Source organism: Hemitrygon akajei, chromosome 26, assembly GCF_048418815.1.
Source record: "Hemitrygon akajei chromosome 26, sHemAka1.3, whole genome shotgun sequence".
NCBI classification, from domain to species: Eukaryota; Metazoa; Chordata; class Chondrichthyes; order Myliobatiformes; family Dasyatidae; genus Hemitrygon; species Hemitrygon akajei.
The window spans coordinates 10,007,402-10,029,737 of NC_133149.1; the positions used below are offsets into that span (position 1 = coordinate 10,007,402).

General features: G+C 42.1%; 1 protein-coding gene across 10 annotated transcripts in view; it reads left to right on the forward strand.

Annotated features, from left to right (window-relative positions):
• Window positions 1-22,336, forward strand: part of LOC140716749 (neural cell adhesion molecule 1-like) — a 694,163-nt gene that overhangs the window by 449,996 nt on the left and 221,831 nt on the right. For 6 of the 10 annotated variants that reach the window (XM_073029568.1, XM_073029569.1, XM_073029563.1 and 3 more), the window contains exon 9: window positions 7,688-7,717. The exons of the other annotated variants lie outside the window; for them this stretch is intronic. In XM_073029568.1, coding sequence (XP_072885669.1) covers window positions 7,688-7,717 — 30 coding nt within the window. The remainder of the gene's footprint in view (window positions 1-7,687; window positions 7,718-22,336) is intronic. 10 annotated transcript variants of the gene reach the window in all.

Genomic DNA, 22,336 nt, shown 5'->3' on the forward strand with positions numbered 1-22,336 from the left:
TATCCCAGCTCACTTTGTTTTATAAAACAGTAAACTTAGAACTTGAAGTTCTAACCATAAATTAACCATAAATAGTAGTTTTATAATTTTAATCAATAATAATAATATTTTATGAATAATAAAATAGTAAATTTATAGTAAGTAGTAAATTTATTGGAAACTTTTTCCAAGCTATATTAAAATACAGTTCCAACAAATGTGGAAAATACCCTTTTTCCTAACGTTATCACACTGATGAATGTGGTTTCATTTTTGTTGCTTGGTACATAACAAATCATTAAACAACTCATGAACCTTCCCAGAGGCTCCTACCACAAGTCCTGTGCACAAGAATAACACAAGTCCTGTACAAGGGGCCATCACTGAATATCATGCAAGAAATGGGAGCAAGCTTTAGCCTAATGGCCCTTTAAGATTTGATCATATGTGGAAGTCTGTGCTTCAGTCAGACGCTAATGATGGTTAGGGTTTTATTTGTACACAGTCACACGAACGTACAAATTACTTATTTAGAGATACAGCACGGTAACAGGCTGTTCCGGTCCAGCAAGCCCTTGTTGCCTCATTGCACCCATATGGTCAATTAACTGCCAAACCCTTATGTTTTTGGACTGTAGGAGGAAATTGGAGCACCTAGAGGAAACCCATGCGGTCAGGGGAAAGCATACAAACTCTTTACAGATAGCGGCAGAAATGAACCCAGTGTTGGTGCTGTAACCCCTGCAATACCATACCGCCCTAAATGTGGAACAGTGGAAAAGCACTCAGCTTCTCCAATGTGCTCTGCTGTTTGGGAAAAACCTTGGCTGATCAGATTGTAACCTTGCCTACCCCTAAGTAACCTTTCTTCCCCTCGTTTATTAATAATCCACATACCCCGTCTGAAAATTTGTCAAACACTGTCTGCACCATGCAGTTCCAGAGTCACTGACCATTCTGGTTAAGTGTTCTTTTATTGCCAAAATGAACATATTCCCACATTGTACTCCATCTGCCAGACCTTTGCCACCATTTACATAAAATGTAAAAATTTGAGGGCCCAGTCCTGACCCCTGTGGGATCTTGCCAACCAACAAACATCTTGATGAAGGGTCTCGGCCCGTAATGTTGAGAGTTCATTCCTTTCCATAGATGCTGCTTGACTTAAAGTGTCCCTCCAGCATTTTGTGTGTGTTGTCCCATTTATGCTGTCGTTATCTCTATCCAGTCGTCTTCCATTCAGCCTGCACCTGCATCCTTTTCCTGACAGTGAATAGAGCAGTTGAGTTAGGTATTGAACCTCCTCAAAAGACTCCAGATCGCTGATCTGTCGGAGTGTACTACAGCATAGAAACAGGGCACTTGACCCATAGAGTCCATGCCAACGTGTTTTTCTGCCTAGTCCCATCCACCTGTACCTGGATCAGTCTAAACTACAAAAGTTATCTCTGTCATAAAGATATCCTATAATATTCACCCTGGGAAAATAGCTGCTGAGTATTAGAGGGAAAGAAAGGATGTTCCCATCCGTCTGGTCGGATATATCTGAAGCCCCCATGTCAGTGATTTTATTCCCACTTATCCTGTACAGATTGGATGTTCCTTGCAGTTCCCTAATGCCTGTGAATCATGTCCTTATCTGCTGGTTGCTAGGCAACAAGTATAGACTCAGAGCCCTTTTCAGCTTTCTCAGCATTTTTAGGCTGAGCTCTCATCTCAACCAATGCCCCAATTCTGTTCTAAGTTGGTTCTTTCTTATATTCATAAGATCTTTCCTTACACATATAGGTCTTTGAGCCTGCCTTGTAATTAAGGTTATTGCTGATGCAATGCTTCATTTTCACTTCCCACCACAATCCCAGACTCCATTTATATCGGTCTTCATTGTATTCTATGACTACACTCAGTGGCCTCTTTATTAGTTAATAAAGTGGCCACTGAGTGTGTGTTCATGGTCTTCTGCGGCTGTAGCCCATCCACTTCAAGGTTCAACATGAGCATTCAGAGATGCTCTTCTGCACACCACTGTTGTAACATGTGGTTATTTGAGTTACTGTCAGCTTGTACCAGTCTGGCCATTCTCCTCTGACCCATCTCATTAACAAGGCATTTTTGCCTACAGAACCGCTGGTCACTAGATTTTTTTTTTGTTTTTCACGTCATTCTCTATAAACTCTAGAGGCTGTTGTGCATGAAAATCCCAGGAGATCAGCAGATTCTGAGACACTCAAAACAACAATCATTCAAAATCAAAGTCACTTAAATCCCATTTCTTTCACCATTTTGATGTTTGATCTGAACAACAACTGATCCTCTTGACCATGTCTACATGGTTTTATGTATTGAGCTGCTGCCACATGATTGATTAGATATTTGCATTAATGAGTAGGTGTACAGGTGTACCTGATAAAGTGGCCTAATAGAGAATATCAGTCTTGAATCTACTCAGTGATAAAGTATCCACAGCCAGTGATAAAGCACAAACCCCTGATACTAAGACTAGAAGCCCTGCTACTAGATGCCCCAACCAGGTGGACAATGCCCACAATATCTACTGCATTAATCCCCTCAAATACTGTATATTGTAATGTATTATTTAATATTATGTGTACTGAGATACAACATTTTGTCTGCCTGCTATCCAGGCAGATTATTCCATACATAAATAGATTGAGGTAGTAAAAAATTAAATAGAATGCAGAATAGTTACATTAGAGGGCATGACCAGGATTGAAGGGCATTCATTTAGAACAGAGATGCGGGAAATTACTTTAGTCGGAGGGTGGTAAATCTGTGAAATTTGTTGCCACGAGCGACTGTGGAGGCCAAGTCAGTGGGTGCATTTAAGGCAGAGATAGATGGGTCTTGATTATCCAGGGCATCAAAAGGTATTGGGTGAAGGCAGGGAAGTGGGGACAACTGGAAGAATTAGATCAGCCCCTGATTGAATGGTGGTGTAGACTCGATGGGCTGAATGGCCTACTTCTGCTCCTATATCTTACGGTCTATGGTCTTATTTAAAAAGAAAATGCAGTGCAGGTAGATGGTAGGGGCATGAGAAAGTACAGAGTTTAAAAGATGAAAGTTCGAAGTTTATTTATTATCAAAGTACGCATGCAGTATGTCACTACGCACTACCCTGAGATTCATTTTTCTTGCAGGCATTCACAGTAGAACTACAATAGAACTTAGAATTTTTATTATTACTATGTATTGCAATGTACTGCTGCAGCAAAACAGCAAACTTCACAACATATGCAGGTGATATTAAACCTGATTCTGATTCAATGGAAAGACTGACAAACAACCGATGTGCAAAAGACAAACTGAGCAAATACATTTATACATATATACATACATAGTACTATTGGATTCCTTCTTCTCCAGCCCTTGGCCTTTCCCACCCACCTGGCTTCACCTATCACCTTCCTGCTAGCCTCCTTTCCCTCCTCCCACTTTTTTATTCTGGCATCTTCCCCCTTCCATCTCAGTCCTATATGCCAGCCAGTAGTGTAGTGTCATTCGCACTGGACTTCAAGGTGAGTGGTCGTGGGTTCGAATCTGGCTGGCTCCTTGCATGCTTTCCATCTGTGCTGGGTTGTGGATCGAGCTAGCAACTCAGCCTTGTAAAAAAACAGGCAAGTGCTAAAGAAACGGCAAGGTTTCCGTCCAATGCACCACAAGGCACGGAAAGGAACAACATTTTCAGTCCTTTCGACCCGAAATGTCGACTGTTTATTCATTCCATAGATGCTGCAGCATCTGAGTTCCTCCAACACTTTCTGTCTGTTACTGAGAACATAAGTCCTTGAAAGTGAGTCCATAGGTTGTGTTCATTGTTGAGGTGAAAGAAGTTATCTGCATTGGTTCAGGAGCCTGATGTTTGATTGAGAAATCAAGAGTTCGTCTTTTACATTCAGATTCACTTATTTAGCACATGTACACTGAAACGCGTCATTTGTGGCAACAACCAACACAACAAAGGATGTTTGGGGGGGGGGGGGGAGTTGCAGCTGGTAGGTGTTAAGCCACATTCTGGCGCCAACGTAGCATGCCCAGAATGCTCTGCAGAACACCACAGAGCTCAACAAAACAACAGCAAAACAAGGCCCATTCCTCCTTCCACCCACCCACACACGGACAGTCCTCCAATCCAAGAGCAGGACAGATATTGCGTAAGAGAAATCCACTCAAGAGTCTAATAACAGCAGCTTAGAAGCTGTCCATGAGCCTGGAGGTACATGCACTCAGGCTTTTTTTTTTACAAGAATACATTTATTATTAATTCAAGTGACTATTGTGCAATCACATTACAAGCAAAATAGCAGACAAATCAAGCCTAACACACACTGAGCTAACACATTTGAGGATGGCATCTATCCCTGCAGTGCCCAATGGTACCGAAACAGCTCTATATTACCCGTGGATGCCATGCATTCTTTTTCCATTGCTACCCAGGCACGGACGTACCCCCTGAACATTGCCATAATACTAGCCTAAAAATGCCTGGTCTCATCCAATTGCGGAAGCAGTCTCAGGCCTGGTTCATACATGGATAGGATACTGCCTGGGAATATAGGCTTTTAAATTTATGTACCCTCTACCCCATCAGAGAGGGGAGAAGACCGAATATCTGGGGTGGGAGGTGCCCTTGATTATGTTGAATGTTTTCTGAGTTAGCAGTAAGCTCTTCCTCTGCTGAACTCCATGAATTTAGGTAGATGAATATTTATCAAGACCTTCACACTCAGGATCAACATGATTTATGTATTGTGGGGAACTTGGGAATTGCTATGTTGTATTCAGAAATAGATGACCGAGGCTGTTGACGTTTATGTTCTATGAGTGGTTGGTTAGACCCGAGAAGCTTCCAAGGTTCATTACTGCAGGCTCATTCTGATTGGCTTCAGCATTTACTTTGGTACCAGGGAAACTGCTTACATAGAATTGTCTGTTCCAGTGGCTCTTGCCAGCAGCCTATTAAATTTGACCAAATAATACTACAATTTGTGGAAAAGGAACTGGTTTATTTATAGTTTGATGCATTAAGCACTTAGGTTGGACTAGTGTTCCGCCACGAAATGAGCAATTACTGGGAATCAACTCATCGTTGAGAAGGTTGTCAGCACTCTGTGGCCTGATACAGTAGTTTCTGATTCTCACTAAATGTCTCTCGTGAGAAGAGCTCACTGGATATCCTGGGGGAAGCAGATAATTTTCCTTTGCATGTGGGTGGTAAATGAAATGAAGTCTAACATTGTGTGCTTGTGATTGGCACAGCAATACAGAAATATTCTTTTCCTCCAATTTCAATAGACACTGATCTTTGGTTAATAATTGCCCTTGAATATCAATGTTACTTCTTAGAAACATGCTTGCAGGCTCAATGCATCCTTTCAGCTGGCAGAAAATCTGATCCCTTACCCTACCTGTGTTAGACCAGTATCATATACTATCCAAGCAACACACACCATAGTGCACATGTACAAGATCTATAAGTGTAAGTTGGGAAATGGATTTAATGAACTGGAATTTAAATATCATTGCCTCAGCGCTAGTTGATGTGGAGGTCCATCTAGGAAGGGTGCGGCCAGAAAATCTGCCTCATTAAATTGGAGATGATGTTTCTAATAGTGGGAGAGTCTAAGGCCAAGAGGGCACAGCCTCAGAATAGAAGGCCATCACTTTTGAACATAGATGCGGAGGAATTTATTTAGCAAGAGCGTGGTGAATCTGTGGAATTCATTGCCTCAGATGGCTGTGGAGGCCATTTCATTGGGTATATTTTGGTTGAAGGCAGAAGAATGGGGTTGAGAGCGAAATTAAATCAGCCATGGTGGAATGACAGAGCAGACTTGGTGAGCTGAATGGTCTAACTCTGCTCCTATGTGTAACAGTTACCCAACTTGATCAAGGACGACTTCTATCCTACTTTTATCAGACTTGAATGGAACATTGGATTTACCAGGGACCTGAGCTCCATGGTGGTGGGATCATTAGGCTTGAGGCTTTTGAAGTGTGGACTCTGAAGGTTAGGCAGGCTGTAATCACAAGCATAGGCTCAAACACCACTGACCTTGGTGCTTGGCTGACGCCTCGCCCTGGGATAGAGGGTACAGTGTAATTGGCTTTCTTGTTGCACTTCCCAACACTGCAGGGTCAGCAGTGGTGATGATACATATGGTCTGAGCTCTTCACCTTGTCATGATGGGAGAGCCTTGTGAGTTCCTGAGATCCCAAGAGTAATGCCATCTGGTTAGGTCACCCCCTGGTGGTATGGTTAAGGGGGACGTTCCAGAGAAAGAGTGATCCAACCAAGTTCTCAACAGTGGAGCTGGCAGAAGATGATGACACATCACAATGGCAGTGAAAGTGGAGGAAGGCTGCAGAAGCGAAGGATCCCCAGTCATCTTGCACTCAGTGCCACTGGACCCTGACCCTGATCCATTAAGGACCATGTGGTGGCTGCCCGTGTATCAGCCTCCTCATGTTAAACAAAGTCACGCACAGGCATTCTCCGTTAAGGGAAGGAACCCTTAGGAGAACATCATACTCGACTCGAGTGATTGCACTACTGAGCTTGCATGCTTCTCTTTGTCTTCGGGTCCACACATCTCCTCCGGCAGCTGGGTGAAGCACTCATTACTCCTCCCCATTGGCTAGACTCATGAAGAATGACTTCCACATCAAAGTCAAAGTAAATTACTTATCAAAGTACATATATATTACCACATACTACCTTGAAATTGATTTTCTTGCAGGCATGTTCAGGGGGAATAAAGAAATACAATAGAATTTATGAAAAATTACACATAAACAAGACAAACCACCAAAGTGCAAAAAATCAGGAGCAGGTTTATTATCACTGACATATGTCATGAAATTTGTTGTTTTGCAGTGGCAATATAGTGCAATGCATAAAATATACTGTATTTTTTTGGTTGGGTTGAGTTGTTCTCTGATCTTGGCAATCCATTTGCAAATGTTTCATCATCGTACGTGGAGACATCTCCTTGTAGGGTGACAAAATGTTTGTAAGTGGATTGCCAAGATTGGAAAACAATTCTACCCAACCATCAACCACTGACCACCCAAGCTACACATTTTCCGAGTTATTTCCACTATAAATTAAATAATTTACATTAGCAGTGCAAAGGAGAGCCAAAAATAGTTAGGTAGTGTCAAGGGTTCATTGTCCATTCAGCAATCTGATGAAATCAAAAGTAGACAAATTGTGCAAATTAAAAATTAAATACTGAGAACGTGAAATGTGAAGTCCTTGAAAGTGAGTCTATAATTTGTGGAAAATTAGAGTACTCAGAATGTGCGACAAGTTCTAATCATTGTGGAAATGTCTTAATTCCTTAATCATTTAAAAATGCAATTTTCATAAATCATACATTTTTTTTATACCTCAGTTTCACTTGCCAAGTATATTCTTACCACAGTGATTGGACCTAGCTCTTTACGCACATTTCTTCTCTGAACATTTGGTAGCTTTTACTAATCTGAGAAATTTCACTTGAGTCAAGAGGTACTAAACACTGGTGACGACGACGACGACGACCTTTTCTCAGCACTGACGTCACACTATACTGCAAAAGCTTTGTGAAGATTGTTGCCTGCATCTTTATATTAACACATTCAGCTAGCTGTGCATGTTCATGATGTTTGCGCGTATCTAATGTCTCATGTTTGTTTCCTCCAGGCTTCATGGACAAGGCCGCTGACATTAAAGGTATGGCTACCAACTTGTAGCCAAACTCTTTAACAAACTCTAATATAGACAGCGAGTTTAAAAGCTAGTCGCTAAAATTAACCAAGCTAATACCGAACTAGTAGAGAACAGGTTATTAATGGATACATTTAGATTACTGACAGACTTGTTTCTTTTTGCATTAACGTGGTATTACATTTCAGAGAAATGGGTTGATGGTGATGTATTATGGATGGATACTGTTACTTAAGACAAGTTTGGCAGAGGTTTGCCCTCTGTTGCCCTTACTAAACACACACTGTAGGCATCCACTCTGGTTAAGTTCTGCAACCCAATTCCACTTCATGGAAGTCAATGGAACCAAATTTCGGAAGCAGGGTATCATGTTATGCTGAAGTATTGCTTTAGCTTTGAGGATTAATTTTATTATTATTACCAAAATCATACAGTTCATCAGGCTGAACCAGGCTGTTCATCAATCCAAAGTTCTCTGACCAAATTTAAAAATGACAGAATTTTCTGGTTATTGTCTGGTTTCTGACAGAAGTTTTTCTGGTGTGGTCAGAAAACATGTTTGCCATATACATTAAATATATGACTAAAGAATTATCACTTTGTCTTTCTGATCATAGTGTTTGATTATTGATTTGAAACATTGATAGATATACTATAATGTGTAAAATAGTGAAGACTTGTTTTATGTTACATTTTTAATAAAATTGGACTGTTGTCAAGCTAGCTCACTCGTTATCTTAAATAATCACAATGCAACACTAAGGAGCACAGAAACCCTCCTCCCAGGACCTTTATACAAGGGATGTAGGAAAGCAGTTGTAAGTAAACAGGCAACTTAAATTTAGAAACTTAGTTCCTGAGGTTGTAAGCCACCGGTGATAGATAATCTGTGTCTCTACAACATTTCAGAGGTTATTATAACGGCAAGGCACAATGCCACTTTAAAATACACTGAGCTGTTATTTGGAATGTCAAATGATTGGAGCAATTTCCATGTGATAGTGCATGAAATCCTTATACACTTAAGCATTTTAATTTCCCTCTCCATCATAATGTATTGGTGGCAGTAAATTAACATTATTAATTAAGTGTGTGTGTTAAATTTATTCACATTTACCACTTCAGCAGGCAGGGAGTTGACCTTTCTGAATTACTATGATGTTTAACATCTTATCAAAGGAAAGAGCTAGACTGCTCGGGTGCTGCTGAACCAGTTTGTTTTTGACAGAGTTTAGTTTTAGACATTTTTTGCTTTGCATATCAAAAGGGACATTTGGACCACTTTGTGAATTAAGTAAAGCCTTAAGGAATGTACTGGTGGGGAAGAAGTAAGTTGATAAATAATGATTTACTGGTATGATTTAAATAATATAGAGTTCAATTCCAAGCTTTCTATATAGTATCCAAAGTTTAACCACCCAATAACTATACAGTATTCCATCTGGGTAGCCTCCAACTTGATGGTAAGACTATCAATTTATCCTTCTGGTAAACAAATTCCTCTTCCCCCCTCAATTTCCTATTCAGACTTTTTAATCTCTTCTCACTTGCCTGTTACTTCCCCCGGGTCCCCTCCTTCCCTTTCTCCTATGGTCCACTCTCCTCTGCTATCAAATTCCTTCCTCTCCAGCCCTTTTCCATTCCCACCCACCTGATTTCACATTGATGCACCATCAATAACTCTCGGAGGCAGGAAGTGAACGATAGGCTTTTATTAGCAGCAAAAAAGGGAGCCCACTACATCTCGGAGACTGAGGGAGGAGCAGTGCCCCAATTGCCTTTATACAGGGGTCTGTGGGGGGAGCCACAGGAGCAGTCAGCAGAGGGGCGTGTCCAGACAGGTATACATAGTTTACCACACACATGTCACCTTCCAACTATCCTCCTTCCCCTCCCCCCTCAACCCTACCACCATTTTATTCTGGCATCATCCCCCTTCCCTCTAAGACTTGAAGAAGGGTCTCAGCCAAAAATATTGTATTGATTTCTGTGGATGCTGCCTGAGCTGCTGAGTTCCTCCAGCATTTGGTGTGAGTTGCTCTGGATTTCCAGCATCAGTAGACTTCCTTGTGTTTGTGATTTTTGCACCATTTCCATGATCATCATCATGTGAACTTATCAAAGCTGATAATCAGCAGTGCTGAGCAACCAGTGTGTGTGTGTGTGTTCCTGAAGACTATTTAGCTGCCAGGGCAAGCTGATATAAGTGTACTCCGAACGGCTAAGCAACCTTCAGTATCACAGACACTGGCTGCTTTTTCCCTGAATCCAAGCTGTCAGCAACATTCTGACACTTAATCACGTTGAGTTTTTTCTAGTGGCAGACTTTGTCAGTGCCTTTGCTCTGCTTGCCACAAAACGGAGGTCTCCTGGTGGCTACTCATTTCAGTTGGGCTTCCCATCCCCATTCTGACATGTCCATCTACTGCCTGCTGTACTGCCACAATGAGGCCAAGCTCATGCTGGAGGAGCAATACCTCATATTCTGGGCCTCCAACCTGATGGCATGAACATCACTTTCTCTAACTTCCAGATATTTCTGCCCACGCTCTGCTCTCTTTTTCCATTACCCTTTTACCCTTTCTCTTCACCTCACCTAACTATCCCCTCCATCTGTCCTGCTACTGCTTCCCTTCCTTCCATGGTCCACTCTCCTCTCCTATCAGATTCCTTCGTCAACCTTTACCTCTCCCATATATCCCCTCCTAGCTGCTTACTTCATCCTCCTTCCCTCTGCCACCCACCCACCTCCCTCTCACCTGGCTTCACCTGCCAGCTTGTACTCCTCTCCTTCCCCCTCAGTCAGCCTTTTTATTCTGAATTTTGTCCTTTTCTTTTCCAGTCCTGATGAAAGGACTTGACCTTAAACATTAACTCTTTATTCCCCTCTATTTCTTTATTTACCTATATAGAGCAAAGTAGGTTTCTCTGGCCCTTCAAGCCACGTCGCCCCAGCAACACCCGATTTAACCCTAATTTAATCACAAGACAACTTATGATGACCAATTAACCTACTCAGTACAACTTTGAACAGTGGATGGAAACCAGAAGACCCAGAATAAACCCACCGATTCAATTGGGAGAATGTACAGAATGGCACTGGAGTTGAACTCTGAACTCCAGAATGCCGAGTTTTAATAGTGTTGCACTAACCGCTACGCTACTGTGGCACTCATAGATGCTGCCTGATCTGCTGAGTTCCTCCAGCATTTTTCTCTATAACTCTGTCAGAACCAAAGTTTCTCCAATCTGACTCTAGACCTGAAATTGCTTGAGTTCTGGAACAATTCCTGTAAATCTTCCCTCTCCAGAACTCACTTATCCATCCCATTTGATATTTTGGAATCTAGGATCAACTTAATTCATCATATATATTTACATGTATTAGGAGCTTGCTGTGGTGTGTCGGCTCAACATGAAACAAAAAACAGCAACATTCAACAATCATAAAGAATGATATAAAAATGTAAACAGTATTATAAAAGATGGCTTAAAGTATTTACAGTGCAGTGCAGTGACGGGGTAATAGATAGAAGTGGGGAGGGGTGCTAACTAGAATGGTTGATCAGATTTACTGCCTTGGGGAAGAAACTTTTAAAATGGTGTGAAGGTTTTGTTTTAATAGCCCGATGGAGCTTTCTAGAAGGGAGCTTTTGGAAAAGGCATTTTTCTGGGTGAGTAGTGTGTGCAATAATTTTTCCTGACCTGTTGCTTTAACCTGGACACATAGAAGTCCTGCAGTGATGGTAGATTGCTGCCAACAACCTTTTCTGTTGACCTGACAGTTCACTGTAGTTTTCGTGTGTTGTGAGAGGATGCTACACCAAACCAGGCAGTAGTGGCTGATGTGAGGAGGCTCTCTATGATGGCAATGGAGAATTGCATCAGTGTGTTCTGAGATAAGAGATTATAATTTGATTGATTCAGACTCATTTATTTATCATGTGTACATTGAGACATAGAGTGAATTGCGTCATTTGCGTTAACAACCAACACACTCATTATGTGCTGGGGGCAGACCACAAATGTCCTTAAGACCACAAGACATAGGAACAGAATTAGGCCATTTGGCCTATGCATCTACTCTGCTATCCAATCATACCTGATTTATTATCCCTCTCATCCCCATTCTCCTACATAACCTTTGGCACCCTTACTAATCAAGAAATGTCGCCACACATTCCTGTGCCTACATAGCGTGCCCACAGTGCTCACCACAACACAGAGCACAACAAAACAGAACACACCGAGCAAGAAAACAACAACAGCAAAACAAGCCTCTTTCCTCCCTGCCTCCCACCCACCCATACACACACATAGTTGTCCACCCCCAGGACAGGCCATCTCCAGACTCCTACCTCCAGTGGACTCGAACTTCAATCTCACTAATACACGTACCTAGGAGGACACTGGCCCTCATGCCTCTTTCCTGCATGGAAATGGTGATGGAGCTTGCCGATGCCTCTCTGACCTGGGGGTGGGGGGAGAACTATTTCTTGCCCAACATTTTTTAGGTATGTGAAGAGAAAGTAGATAGCTAAGAACAATGTTGGGCCCTTGAAGAATGAATTGGGTGAAATTGTTATGGGAAACAGAGAAATGGCAGAAGAATTTAATGAGTACTTTAGATCTGTTTTCACTAAGGAAGACACAAGCAATCTCCCAGATGTATGGATGGGCCAAAGACATAGGGTAACAGAGGAAATGAAACAGATTGACATTCGGAAGGAAACGGTGATGAGAAGACTGATGGGACTGAAGGCTGACAAATCCCCAGGTCCAGATGATCTGCATCCTAGGGTACTAAAGGAGGTGGCCCTGGAAATTGCAGATGCATTGGTAATCATTTTCCAATGTTCCTTAGATTCAGGATCAGTCCCTGAGGATTGGAGAATGGCTAATGTTATCCCACTTTTTAAGAAAGGAGGGAGGGAGAAAACAGAACTATCGACCTGTCAGCCTGACATCGGTGGTGGGGAAGATGCTAGAGTCCATTATTAAGGATGAAATAGTGGCATATCTAGATAGCAGTGATAGGATTGGGCTGAGCCAGCATGGATTTACCAAGGGTAAATCATGCTTGACTAATCTGTTGGAGTTTATCGAGGATGTAACCAGGAAGTTAGACGGGGGAGATCCAGTGGATGTAGTGAACCTCGATTTTCAGAAGGCATTTGATAAGGTCCCACATAGGAGATTGGTGGGTAAAATCAAAGCTCAGGGCATCGGGGGGAAGACATTGACATGAATAGAAAACTGGTTGGCAGATAGAAAGCAAAGGGTAGCGGTGAATGGGTGTTTCTCGGAATGGCAGGTGGTGACTAGTGGGGTGCCACAGGGCTCGGTATTGGGACCACAGCTGTTTACAATTTACGTCAACGATTTGGATGAAGGCATTGAAAATAACATCAGCAAATTTGCTGATGATACTAAGCTGGGTGGCAGTGTGACTTGTGATGAGGATGTTAGGAGAATTCAGGGTGACTTGGATAGGCTGGGTGAGTGGGCAGATACTTGGCAGATGACGTTTAATGTGAATAAGTGTGAGGTTATCCACTTTGGGAGTAAGAACAGGAAGGCAGATTATTATCTAGAGTTAGGTAAGGGAGAAATACAAAGAGTTCTAGGAGTCCTTGTTCATCAGTCACTGAAGGTGAATGAGCAAGTGCAGCAGGCAGTGAAGAAGGCTAATGGAATGTTGGCCTTTATTACAAAGGGAATTGAGTACAAGAGCAAGGAAATCCTCTTGCATTTGTACAGAGCCCTGGTGAGACCACACCTGGAGTATTGTGTACAGTTTTGGTCTCCAGGGTTAAGGAAGGACATCCTGGCTGTAGAGGAAGTGCAGCGTAGATTCACGAGGTTAATTCCTGGGATGTCTGGACTGTCTTACGCAGAGAGGTTAGAGAGACTGGGCTTGTACACACTGGAATTAAGGAGATTGAGAGGGGATCTGATTGAAACATATAAGATTATTAAGGGATTGGACAAGGTAGAGGCAGGAAATATGTTCCAGATGCTGGGAGAGTCCAGTACCAGAGGGCATGGTTTGAGAATAAGGGGTAGGTCATTTAGGACAGAGTTAAGGAAGAACTTCTTCTCCCAGAGAGTTGTGGGGGTCTGGAATGCACTGCCTCGGAAGGTAGTGGAGGCCAATTCTCTGGATGCTTTCAAGAAGGAGCTAGATAGGTATCTTATGCATAGGGGAATCAAGGGATATGGGGACAAGGCAGGAACCGGGTATTGATAGTAGTTGATCAGCCATGATCTCAAAATGGTGGTGCAGGATCGAAGGGCCGAATGGTCCTGCACCTATTGTCTATTGTCTATAACATTTGACCACGAATTTGCAGCATTGTAATTGGCCAAATTGGTAACCAGAGGATAATCAGTTTTGCTTCTCCCAAGAACTTTAAACAGTTTTAGTAGGTTTGTGTCTGGGAGATGTTTAAACTGGTGATTTTGGTTATCCCAAAAATAATTTGAAAAGTCTCTCCCAGAGCTAACATTGGTTTACAGCAAGATATTTGAAGAAATATTTAACAACCAGTTTCTTTCAGTAGTTTGAGTTGGTGTCTAGTCTTCCTTTATGCAACCAGATGAGTTATTTTAATAATGTTTAAAAATATTGGTTCACTTTGATACATGATCATTTTACACAGTGTGGTGCCTCTTCACATCTCTACTCCCCCAAGACAGTGCCTGAACAATTTCAAATATAATTTGTGGAATAGTAGCTGTATGCACGGATATAGTAACCATAAATTCAGTCCAGAAAGGAATACCTTTAAATAATTGCTATAGTCTGACAATATTTTCTTTAAGAGAATGCCTCTATATGGGGCCAGGAGAAAGACGTCAGTGTCACTTTTGACACGGGTTTGAAATCAGAGCAGGAAACACAGGTTGAAAGGGTAAACAGGGAGTAGCAGGCTGCTATTTGAAATATCCATAAGTGACGAACAGGAGTGGCATCTCTCATTAAGCTGGAATGAAAAATGTCACAGGATAAAAATTGCTATCTTAAAAAGAGCAAAGTTCACAGAGCACATTGATTAAAATCATGGCAGAAAATCTGACCATTTCTTGACTTGTAGACAAAATGAATGCTTCAGAATATTTTACGCGGATCTGCTGAGGTCAAAACAGCATAGTTTTGACAGGTATTTCACTGCATTTTTTTGTTGATATTCATTTAACTAAAGGCTGGTTACTGTGCTAGTGGTGTAGGAGCTGAAATTGTCATTCTCACACATCACTGCTATGATTTCAGTGGGGTCACTTTAGCAAAGAAGTAAGGTAGACTGGAATGTGTTGGAAGTGGATGTAAAGTTGAGACTTTATAAGGCACTGGTGAGGTCTAACTTGGAGTACTGTGAGCAGTTTTTGGCCCCTTATCTAAAAATGGATGTGCTGACATTGGAGAGGATTCGAAGGAGGTTCACAAAAATGATTCTGGGATTGAAAAGCTTATCATATGAGGAGCATTTGATGGCTCTGGGCCTGTACTTGCTGGAATTTAGAAGAATGAGGGGGGTCTCCTTGAAACCTATCAAATGTTGAAAGCCCAAGATAGAGTGGGTGTGGAGAAGATATTTTCAAGAGTGAGGGAGTCAAGGACCAGAGGCCACAACCTCAGAGTAAAGGAACATCCACTTAAAACAGAGATGAAGAGGAATTTCTTTAGCCAGAAGTTGGTGAATCTGTGGAATTTGTTGTCACAGGCAGTTGTGGAGGCCAGGTCATTGTGTGCATTTAAGGCGGAGGTTGACTGGTCTTGATAGTCAGGGTGTGAAAGGTTGCAGGGAGAAGACAGGAAAGTGGGATTGAGAGGAAAATTGATGAAATGATGGAGTAGACTTGATGGGATGAATGGCGTAATTCTGCTCCAGTGTCTTATGGTCTATTGGACATGGAGCATCACTGCCTTGCCATCCTTGCCATTGGTTTCAAGAGTTATTACTTTGGGTAATGGGAACACAACGTGTCTAATTCTACCTTGATTTAATGCTGGATTATAAAGAATGAGGGGTTGCTGGGTTACAGATAACCTGACCTATACAAATCCTTCTCTATGCAAATTTTCACATGCATTTTAAGGGACTTTTTGAAATAACAATAATAATAGTAAAATATTTTGCATCATTCATTAATGACTACTTATGATGGCATCCGTTAGTCTCACGCGACCATGGATCTGCACCTGGAAAGTCTTGCTTCAGTCTGTGGTGGTAGAGCAGTGTCTGTTGTGGCTGTAGAGGCCCACATGGGAGTGACAGTCTCGGCTGCAGCAACTGTACTTGAAGGTGCTGTCCTCCTATATTTGCAACATATATTTTATTAAGTTAATTATGGGCAGTGTTAGGGTGACTATTTGATGAAATAAATTATAGAAAGTGCTTGCAAAGCAATATGATAAGGGTTACTATGCAAAAACAGATGTTTCTGAGTTGCAGAGAAGTTGGCTTAAAAAGAGATTAGCTTTATTTGCCACATGTACATCGAAACATAGCCAGTCAGTGGTGTACTGGCATCTGCACTAGACTTCGAGGCAAGTGGTCCTGCGTTTCAAATCTGGCTGGCTCCCTGCACGCTTTCCACCCATTCTAGGTTGAGTGTCGAGCTAGCAACTTGGCCTCATAAGAAACGGCAAGGTTGTTGCCCATTGCACCCCGAGGTAGGGAATTGAACAACAACAACATTGAAACATAGAGTGAAATGTGCAATTTGTGGTAATGTCCAGCACAGCCCAAAGATATGCTGGGGTCAGTCTGCAAGTGTTGCCATGTTTCCAACGTCAACTTGGCATGCCTGTAAGCTATGTACTCTAACCCGTACGCCTTTGGAATGTGGTAGGAAATTGGAGCACCTGTAGGAAACCTATGTGTTTATTGGGAGAACGTACAAATTCCTTACAGACAGCAGTGGGAATTGAACCTGATTGCTGGCACTGTAAAGTACTCCACTAACCACCATCCTACCGTGTCACCCAAATGGTTACAGGTTTACAGACAGTTCTGGGGAACAGGACTCTAATGTAACCTGTATTTACTGGCTCTGGGAGTGATGGATATACTTTGCTGATGAGACTACCATTTGCATCCTTCATTATCCATTGTCGAGGGCAGTGAAGAGTCAGCCACAAAAGTGAATCTGAGGTCTCGAAGAATCCAGGTCAGGCAAAATGGCAAATTTACTTAGAACATTCCGTGGAGATTGTAATTAATATTTTGCATTTGACTATGGGTTCAACTAATTGCTTACGTATAACATAAAAGGCAGCCCTAGTGGGATTTGAACTCTAATCTTTGGATAATTGCATCTGGCCTCTTAACCTACATGTTCCTGAACCCTTTCAGTTATGTCAGACTACATTGGTATAGTCCTGCAATATCAAACTCCGCATGCTTGTATATGAAATATGTGAGTTTGGAATATAGATTTAGCCTATTTAAGGGTCTCTCCAATCAACTGGGGGAGATAGAAAGTATTACGTTTGCATCAATATATATAGAACATTATGACGTGCAGTATAACAGTTGAAGTACAACACTGTGTTACATACCAGCAGCAATAGATCACAAACTGAGTCAGGTTTTAATGTTAAAACCACTATCTTTATTAGTATCTACTCAAAATATAGAAAATTAAACAAAATAAACAAAAGTTAACAGTGTTATGCGTGTGTGTGTGTGGCTCCCAAACAGTCAAGCTTAGGAACAGTTCTTAAAGTCTTAAGATTAAGATGGCAAAGTAGAAAAGTTCCAGTAATCCACGGTATAAATGAGGGGAGAGATTTGTAAATCCACATTAAAATGTAGTGAGGAGGCGATTACGAAAAATTCCACGGGTTCCACGCTGGGAAAACGAAGTAACAGTCGCCGAAGATCGTATCCGTCGAGTCGTTCTGAAATTCACATAGAAATATCACAAGGTGACAGTCACGGAATATCCCTTCGCACAACTGGTTACCACATAGCACACCCGAATCCAGGTAAGGGTTATCGAAAGTGGTGGCCACAGGATACTCCAACAAAATCCACATATGGATCATACAAAATGACTGTCACATATCCAATGTGCACTGTGTGCCATTAATCAACCCAATCTTGGGCATGGGAAAGTATCAGACTTTACCCATTGCAGCAAACTACTGCCAGCAGCTTGCAGTCCAAACTTCCACTCTCTCTCTCTCTCTCTCTGCTGAAAGTCCCAGCGGTTTGTCATAGCTTGTTATACTAACGTCATAGTCCCGCCTCATTCAAGTGTTTTAAAGTGACACCCACAGTATGAAACCGTGGTCACATAACAACTGATATAATACCTGGAAAACACTCCATGTTTTTACAGTGTTGAGTCTGCTTTCAGAGGAGGGGAGAACAGTGGGCTAGTGGTAGAGAACAGTTGAGTGTGGTTGGTGCTTCATATTTCAGATTTAAAGATTAGCTTTATTTGTCAAATGTACATTGAAACATCACAACATACTGTGAAATATGTTGTTTACATCAACAACCATCACAGATGTGCAGGGGGTGGCCTACAAGTGTTGCCATGCTTCTTGTGCTAACATAGCATGCCCACAACTTACTAATCCTAACTGGTAGGTCTTTGGACTGTGGAAGGAAACCGGAGCACCCAGAGGAAATCCATATGGTCCTGGAGAGAATGTACAAATTCATTACAGACAATGGCAGGAATTGAACCCCAATCTTAAACCTAGTGCTGTAATAATGTTACACTAACCACTAAATTACCATGCTGCTCATCGATCTGTCAGATGTCCAGATGTTTAGAGGGACAGTTTTGTCCTTCGGATGCAAGAAGTAACAAGGAAGGCAAATGCTGTGCAAAGATTTGAGTATAAAAGTTAAAAGGTACTACATTTACAGAGGGCCCTGGTGACACCAGACATACAATATAATTCATGGGTGTAGTCTCTCTACTTGGGTAAAAGCTTATTTATGATAGAGGGAATGCACAAGGTTGCCTCCTAGATTGTGATTTTATCTTGAATACAATGACTTAACAGACTGGGCCCATTCTCTCAGATTTAGAATGGGAGGTGATCTTATTAAAAGGTACAAAATTCTTCCAGGTCTTTGACAGAGTAGTAGGACTGATGTTACCCATAGGCAGGGGTACCTGGAACCAGTAGTTCGTTTATTATGTGCCACGTCATATGACAGATCATTGTCTATCCATGATGTGTTCGATGCTCCCGGTGTGGCCTCCAGTATACCGATGTAGATTGGGAGACCGCTTTATCAAGCACCTATGCTCTGCCCACCAGAATAAGCGGGATCTCCCAGTAGCCACCCATTTTAATTCCACTTCCCTTTCCCACCAATATATCCATCCATGGCCCCCTTCACTGTCAGGATAAGGCCACACTTAGGTTTGAAGAACAGCACCTTATATTCTGTTTGGGTAGCCTCCAACCTGATGGCATGAAAACCGACTTCTCAAACTTCCAGTAATGCCTCCCCCCCTCCCCTACCTTTTCCCATGTCCCTCTCTCATGTTATCTCCTTGGCCACCCATTGCCTCCCTCTGGTGCTCCTCCTCCCACCCCCCTGTTTTCTCTCTTCCATGGCCTTCTGTCTCTTTCACCAATCAACTTCTTAGTTTTTTGCTTCATCCCTCCCCCTCCAAATTTCACCTATCCCCTGGTGTTTCTCTCTCTCTTCCCCCCCACCTTTCACATCTACTCCTCAGCTTTTTTTCTCCAGACCTGCCGAAGGGTTTCGGCCCGAAACGTCATTGTTCTTGGCAAATTTTTCAACAGAAGTAGTTTCCCATAGCCTTCTGGGCAGTGTCTTTACAAGATGGATGACTCCAGCCATTATCAGTACTCTTCAGAGATTGCCTGGCATCAGTGGTCGCATAACCAGGACTTGTGATCTGCATCAGCTGCTCATATGACCATCCACCACCTGCTCCCATGGCTTCACTTGATCCTGATCGGGGAGCTAAGCAAGTGCTACACCTCGCCCGAGGATGACCTACAGGACATTGGAGGGAACCTCCTTTGGTAGAGACGCCCTCCACCTGCCACCCAAGGAACCAGAAGTAACAGACTTAGAAAGGAGCTTGGCCATTCATGGCAGAGATTAGCAGAGATATCTTCACCCGAGAGTGAAATGGGATGAGCCCTGAGATGGATGTATTTTTGAGTGTTACGGGAATGAGGAGATGCAATACACATAAAATACAGGAATAACTCAGCCGGTCAGGCAGCATCTATGGATGGGAATGAACAGTCAACATTTTGGGCTGAGACCTTTCATCTTTTCTGTGCTTTCTAAAGTTTATAAATTGTTGCAATTAATGAAAACAGATCATACACTCTGCAGTTTTGCTCACTTGTTAGCAGTCGACTGCAGCTTTTGTTTTGGAAATTCATCCCATAATTTACTAATCATTGTAGATCCATCCTTCCTTTCCTGCGGCTTTCAACGAAAAGAAAGTTCTCTTTTTTCTTCAATTCTGCATACTGTGGTCGAGTCTCCTCTCAACCCTCTGCTCTGTGAACAGCCTAGTCTCTCTGTCCATCCTTATAAATTGTGATTCTCAACCCTAAAAGCATTCTTCTTTCCAAAATGCATTACTTCATCTGCTACTGACCTACCCCTATTTATCACAAATCCATAATACTGTGCAAAAGTCTTAAGCACCCAAGTAATATATATGTGCCTAAAAGTTTTGCACTGTACTGCAGTAATTTTATGTATTACACTGTACCATTGCTGCTGTAAAAAAAACCACACATTTCATGACACATGTGAGTGATAATAAACTTGATTCTGGTCCATTGTGGACTGAGTGGGAAGGGATCAGGGAGAGAGGAATCATGGTTGAGAAAAGGGGAAGGGACAGAGAAGGGAGCGGGAAGTACCGGAGAGACACTCTGTAATGATCAATAAAAAGTTCAAAGTAAATGTATCATCAAGTACATAGATGTCACGATATACCTGGAATTCATTTTCTTGTAGGTACGCTCAATAAATCCATAGAATAATAACTATACTATAACAGAATCAATAAAACAACGCACCAACTTGGGTGTTCAACCAGTGCACAAAAGACAACAAACTGTAAAATACAAAAAGAAAGAAATAATAATAATAGCATTTTCCAAGCTGACTCTCTGTCCACTATGGATCTGTCTAGTTTTAAACCTGCACTCCAATTTCCTGAATTGGATGAAAATTGTGTATCAAATCAGCAACAATGAAATCAGCTGTACCTTAACACACCTTCTATACACGGATAATTTGAAATGATACGCTCCTTCATCAGTTAAGCTAAAACAATAAATTCAAATCGTGGAAATATTTTTGAAAGATATAAACATGAACTTTGGACTAGATAAATGCAACACATTAAACATAAGGTGCCAAACATGAGGCTGCTTACCAAGATAAGATCCCATGGAATTACAGGGGAGTTACTAGCATGGGTGGAGCATTGGTTGATCGGCAGAAAACAGAGAGTTGGAATAAAGGGATCCTATTCTGGCTGGCTACCGGTTACCAGCGGAGTTCCACAGGGGTCGGTGTTGGGACCGCTGCTTTTCACAATGTATGTCAGTGATTCGGACTATGGGATTAATGGATTTGTGGCGAAATTTGCCGATGATACAAAGATAGGTGGAGGAATGGGTAGTGTTGAGGAAACAGAGAACCTGCAGAGAAACTTAGATAGTTTAGGGGAATGGGCAAAGAAGTGGCAAATGAAATACAATGTTGGAAAGTGTATGGTCATGCACTGGTGGAAGAAATAAATGGGCAGACTATTATTTGGAAGGAGAGAGAATTCAAAGCTCAGAGGTGCAAAGGGACTTGGGAGTCCTTGTGCAGGATACCCTAAAGGTTAACCTCCAGGTTGAGTTGGTGGTGCAGCAGGTGAATGCAATGTTGGCATTCATTTCTGGAGGTATAGAATATAAGAGCAGGGATGTGATGTTGAGGCTCTATAAGTCACTCGTGAGAACACACTTGGAGTACTGTGTGCAGTTTTGAGCTCCTTATTTAAGAAAGGATATACTGACATTGGAGAGGGTTCAGAGAAGATTCACGAGAATGATTCCAGGAATGAAAGGGTTACCGTATGAGGAACATCTGGCAGCTCTTGGGCTGTATTCCCTGGCATTCAGGAGAATGAGGGGGGATCTCATAGAATTCCAAATGTTAAAAGGCCTAAACAGATTAGATATGGCAAAGTTATTTCCCATAGCAGGGGACTCTAGGACAAGAGGGCACAACTTCGGGATTGATGGACGTCCATTTAGAACAGAGATGCGGAGAAATTACTTTAGTCAGAGGTTGGTAAATCTGTGGAATTTGGTGCTATGAGCAGCTGTGGAGGCCAAATCATTGGGTGTATTTAAGGCAGAGATAGATAGGTTCTTGATTAGCCAGGACATCAAAGGGTGTGGGGAGAATGCATGGGAGTGGGGATGACTGCAAGAATTGGATCAGCCCATGATTGAATGGCAGAGCAGACTCGATGGGCTGAATGGCCTACTTCTGCTCCTATGTCTTATCTTATGGTCTTATAAAGAAAGGTGCAATAGAGCTAATAGAATACAAAACAGAGCAGCAGAAAACAATACAACCAATGGAT